We start from the raw sequence: 5,000 nt of genomic DNA, 5'->3' as shown, positions 1-5,000 counted from the left end.
CACACACACACACACACACACACACACACACACACACACACACCCACACACACACACACACACACACACACACACACACACACACACACACACACACACACACACTTAAACTTTTATAATGAACACCACTAGGTGATCAATGCACGTAGAACCTTATAGAGTGTGCAAAGACGGACTGTGTGTGTGTGTGTGTGTGTGTGTGTGTGTGTGTGTGTGTGTGTGTGTGTGTGTGTGTGTGTGTTGTACCTCCACTAGGAAGTCAAAGACGCGTGAGTGTAGTGCTTTAGACAGGGCGTCTCGTGTGAAGACGGCCTGCTCCGTGTGTGTGTGTGTGTGTGTGTGTGTGTGTGTGTGTGTGTGTGTGTGTGTGTGTGTGTGTGTGTGTGTGTGTTGTACCTCCACTAGGAAGTCAAAGACGCGTGAGTGTAGTGCTTTAGAGAGTACGTTGCGTGTAAATACGGCCTGTGTGTGTGTGTGTGTGTGTGTGTGTGTGTGTGTGTGTGTGTGTGTGTGTGTGTGTGTGTGTGTGTGTGTGTGTTATACCTCCACTAGGAAGTCAAAGACGCGTGAGTGTAGTGCTTTAGAGAGCGCGTCGCGTGTGAAGACGGCCTGCTCCGTGTGTGTGTGTGTGTGTGTGTGTGTGTTATACCTCCACTATTCATGTGAATACGGCCTGTGTGTGTGTGTGTGTGTGTGTGTGTGTGCGCGTGTGTGTGTGTGTGTGTGTGTGTGTGTGTGTGTGGTGTGTGTGTGTGTGTGTGTGTGTGTGTGTGTGTGTGTGTGTGTGTGTGTGTGTGTGTGTGTTGTACCTCTACTAGGAAGTCAAAGACGCGTGAGTGTAGTGCTTTAGACAGCGCGTCGCGTGTGAAGACGGCCTGCTCCGTGTGTGTGTGTGTTATACCTCCACTATCCATGTGAATACGGCCTGTGTGTGTGTGTGTGTGTGTGTGTGTGTGTGTGTGTGTGTGTGTTATACCTCCACTAGGAAGTCAAAGACGCGTGAGTGTAGTGCTTTAGACAGTGCGTCGCGTGTGAAGACGGCCTGCTCCGTGTGTGTGTGTGTGTGTGTGTTGTACCTCCACTAGGAAGTCAAAGACGCGTGAGTGTAGTGCTTTAGACAGGGCGTCTCGTGTGAAGACGGCCTGCTCCGTGTTCAGCGTCACGTCAATGCTCTCGTTCTTGCCGCCCCATCTCCCGTCCATCTTACGTGACGTCAGCTTCTCCCTCAAACGCGATTGGTCGATGCCCAGCAGGAAGGCGGGGAATGCCAGGACTGCACATGGACACAAGCACACACACACACAGACACACACACACACACACAGACACACACACACACACACACACACACACACACACACACACACACACACACACACACACACACACACACACACCAATGAACATCAGACCCAAAGCTAGGACTGCATATGGTCACATATTACATTACATTACAGTACATTACACTCAGCTGACAATATTACATTACATCACGTTTACAGTAGTTTATCCAAAGCGACTTACAGTCATTTACAGTTATTTTCCCTCAACATGGCATCATAACAAAGTGTTAAGATAACGTGCCGACTGTCTATCATCATTTAATTCAATGCTTTTTTACTTACTTTACTAATGCTTTATTACTTTATTGAAACCTAAAATTGCCCAGCACGTATGAATTGGACGTTGTATCTCAGAGTAAATAAGCTACTGTCATGATTTAAAGCTCACTGTGAGCTCAGGGATCTACCTTTAACGGTTTCTTTCTTTTTTCTCCAATTTAAAGTGCTAGAGTACTTGGAAAATTAATCGTTTGACTAATCGACTATTCGAAAAGAATAGTTGATAGATTAAGAAAAATAATCGTCTAGGACAGCCCAACTCAGCGCGGAATGGCATGAAATCAACGCCTTTGCATGAGGCCTGTCTGTGTGTTTCACTCACTGACGTGTATAGTATAACTGGACTGCGGATGTTCGATGTGTTGTGAAGCAACGGCTGGGGGCGGGACATGGGACGATTTTTGGGCGGAAGAAGGAAGTAGAGCGCCTTTTTCCATGTATCTCTATGGTGGACTTGAAGCCATATAGTTCCTAGGCAATTCTTGCCGAGTCGGCCCTGTTTCGTTAAAACGGTAGTCTCCCCTCCCTCCCAAACAACCCAGATATTTTTTTTCGGGCTGACCCTTTATTTAAGAAAGCTATTAAAATAGTTTAAATGACCAATGAGCATGGCTATTTGGGTTGATTGGCAGTTGCCATTCTTTAGAATTATTGTTTTGATTGACAGGCAGGCCGTTGTCAAGGAGAAGGGCGAGTCTCGCGGCGTCTCCAGGGGAAGCCCCCTCCCTCCCTGCTGCATTACTTTCAACCAGCTCTGCTTTCAACAGCTTCATTACTGCGATGGGTTATTTAATTTTGGTACACTTTCTCCACAAATATGCGTTGTTGTACTTTTGGATGTACTTCTCCGTACTCTGTAAGGACCTCTGCAGTTTTGGTAAGTAAAATAAAAACATGTATAGGCCTATACGTGGCTGATTGACCAAAATGACTGAGCTTTGTTAAACAAACACGTACGACAATGCTAGCTTGTTATTAGCCCAAGGCAGCATGCTGATCTTTCAGTGTTTGATGATCTGTCGGCTTGTCAAGTAACTTAATTATAATTTGAATGCCATTGCTTTTGAAAGCAAAATGTGTCTGTTTGGCGTGCGTCAGGTGTAATTCCCTCCTTCCGTACCGTAGCCAAGTCCTTACATCAAGATGAGTAAACATTTCACTACCATTCTGGCACTATGCTGGCCAGTGGCCACATCGGAAAAGCAACGTAGTCTAGCTGTGTTCCTCCGTCAACTGTTAAATATTGTTTGTTTCTGTGTTGCCAAATTGCCAAGTTGCTAGTTGGTGACGAAATGATGGTCATTGGTACGTTCGTTTTCAGTATGCAAATGCGTCATTAATGTTGACTGTACTGAGTGACGAGTGCATAGTGTAATGCAAATTGTGTCATTAATGTTTAATTGTAGGCCTACTGACGAGTGCATTGTGTAGTAAACATTTCCCCATCCTCATGTGACATGGTTTCATTCTGTAGGCAAACAACAAACCACACTTCACCTGGAAAACAGAGCCAGGACTCACTGTCAGGTAAGTAAAGTTTCAAATCCTTAAAGTATGCTCCTGAGTTAAGACCAGAGACCTTCCAATGTAAAGCTAACACCATCATCTGCTTACTCTGCATGTGTTTATATATTAGTAATAAAATAGTAATGAAATATAGTCCAGGAAGACAGATGCTGAGGCACTCAAGGTTGCAATTTTTTACTTTTTTATTTGGCTACAATGCCTACGCGTTTCGGCCCTTATGGCCTTCTTCAGGGCGTATCCTTTTTATTTGGCTACGATACGCCCTGAAGAAGGCCATAAGGGCCGAAACGCGTAGGCATTGTAGCCAAATAAAAAAGTTTTTTTTTAAAGAATTGCAACCTTGAGTGCCTCAGCATCTGTCTTCCTGGACCAAGTTTGAGAGCCTCTACACTGATGAGCACCAAGGAAAAAAGGTGAAGACCCAGAAGCACTCCAATTACCTGCTTGTGAGTAATGAAATATATGTTGTTCTCATCACCCTTCGTTTGTCATCATTTTCTTTACAGATGTCTGAAAATGTACAGTAGGCTACACGCCAGCAGGTCTCACCATAGTCAACATCATCAAGGATTGTCACTCCGACCTGAGAAGAGGCCCCATAGAGACACGGACAAGGACCAGCCACTGTTGCCAGTGCACAACTGAGGACCCGACCAGCCTGCTGCCATCTATGATATATAGTACCCGGTATGTAACATTACACTACACTCAGCCAATGCTTTCATCCAAAGCTTATCACTTATTTTTACATGTGCCTCCCAATTTGAAGGGACAAAAAGTAATTGGACTGGATAAAAGTATACATCAAGCGTAGTAAACTCTTAGCATTTGTCAGTAGCCACTATCTTCAATAATTACAAGGGTACCAATTCTATTGACAGATATGCATGCCCACACCATGAAACTACCACCCCATGATTTTCACTGATTAGGCAGCATGCTTTGAAACATGAGCAGCCCATCTCCTTATCTATTGTGTTTTTCTTCCCATGAACCTAAGTTGTTGGTGTATCAAACGGTGACGTATTCTCATCACACTTCATATGCCATTATTTTATTTACAGCGGAGCGGTCTGAAGACGTGGAGTACACTGCAGCAGGTATCACATGACCAAGGACTTGGACAACGTCTCTGTTTACATCTATAGTGTATTACACAAGTGAGTGTACACCCCCATATTCTGCAGATGTAATGGGACAATAAAGACATTTGAAAACTGAAAATGAAGTCTGCACTTCAAGCTCATCACATTAAATAAGTAAAACAGGAGCTTGGTGAGCAGACTTAATTTTCAGTTGTCATTTGACTTTGTTAGTCCTGCACCCAAAACTTTTTTGAGAAGGATGTTCATGGGTTTTTCCTTTTTAAACAAATGTAGACATTTGTAGACACTGAAATGTTATAGTTACTCTATATATACCAGTGATATGCTTCAATTATGTTAATGTTACATTAATTATTTTTTAAAAATAGATTTGTATTTATCGTTACAGCTGAAGATGTGCACAGTACGCTACTGCCTGCATCCTACCACCACAGAGGATCCGATATGCAGAACCAGCTTCAAAAACCATTGCAATTATGAAACACAGTTAATAAATGCTTATATACAGCAGCCCGCACATTTTGTTTAATTTGTAATATTGGTTAACACACTATTGTTACAACTGTTTAGATCGGTGTTTCCCAACCAGGGGTACATGTACCACTAGGGGTACGTGAACACAATGCAGGTGGTACATGCATTGGCAGGTATCAATAAAAAGAAATGTATGGAGCATAATCATATTGGGATAGAGCAGTGGTTCCTAACCTATGGGTCGGGACCCAACTTATGGGTCGCCAAAGAT

The 5,000-nt window shown here is 43.6% G+C and overlaps 1 protein-coding gene and 1 long non-coding RNA gene across 3 annotated transcripts in view; one reads left to right on the top strand and one right to left on the bottom strand.

The window, feature by feature from the left end:
- Window positions 1–5,000, bottom strand: part of myo1ea (myosin IEa) — a 138,739-nt gene that overhangs the window by 46,424 nt on the left and 87,315 nt on the right. Inside the window, exon 10 of the mRNA XM_063189731.1 lies at window positions 1,077–1,273. Coding sequence (XP_063045801.1) covers window positions 1,077–1,273 — 197 coding nt within the window. The remainder of the gene's footprint in view (window positions 1–1,076; window positions 1,274–5,000) is intronic.
- LOC134439752 (uncharacterized) lies at window positions 1,943–4,765 on the top strand. Of its 2 annotated transcripts, XR_010032838.1 has the most exons (5): window positions 1,943–2,499; window positions 3,097–3,149; window positions 3,656–3,836; window positions 4,214–4,309; window positions 4,644–4,765. It is a non-coding gene; the product is annotated as an uncharacterized LOC134439752 (long non-coding RNA). The 2 variants fall into 2 exon arrangements; XR_010032837.1 differs by lacking the exon at window positions 1,943–2,499 and having other exon boundaries at window positions 2,958–3,149.

This window comes from Engraulis encrasicolus, chromosome 23 (assembly GCF_034702125.1).
Source record: "Engraulis encrasicolus isolate BLACKSEA-1 chromosome 23, IST_EnEncr_1.0, whole genome shotgun sequence".
Taxonomy (NCBI): domain Eukaryota; kingdom Metazoa; phylum Chordata; class Actinopteri; order Clupeiformes; family Engraulidae; genus Engraulis; species Engraulis encrasicolus.
Note: the sequence above shows the minus strand (reverse complement) of the source record. Positions and strands in the feature narration are given on the sequence as shown.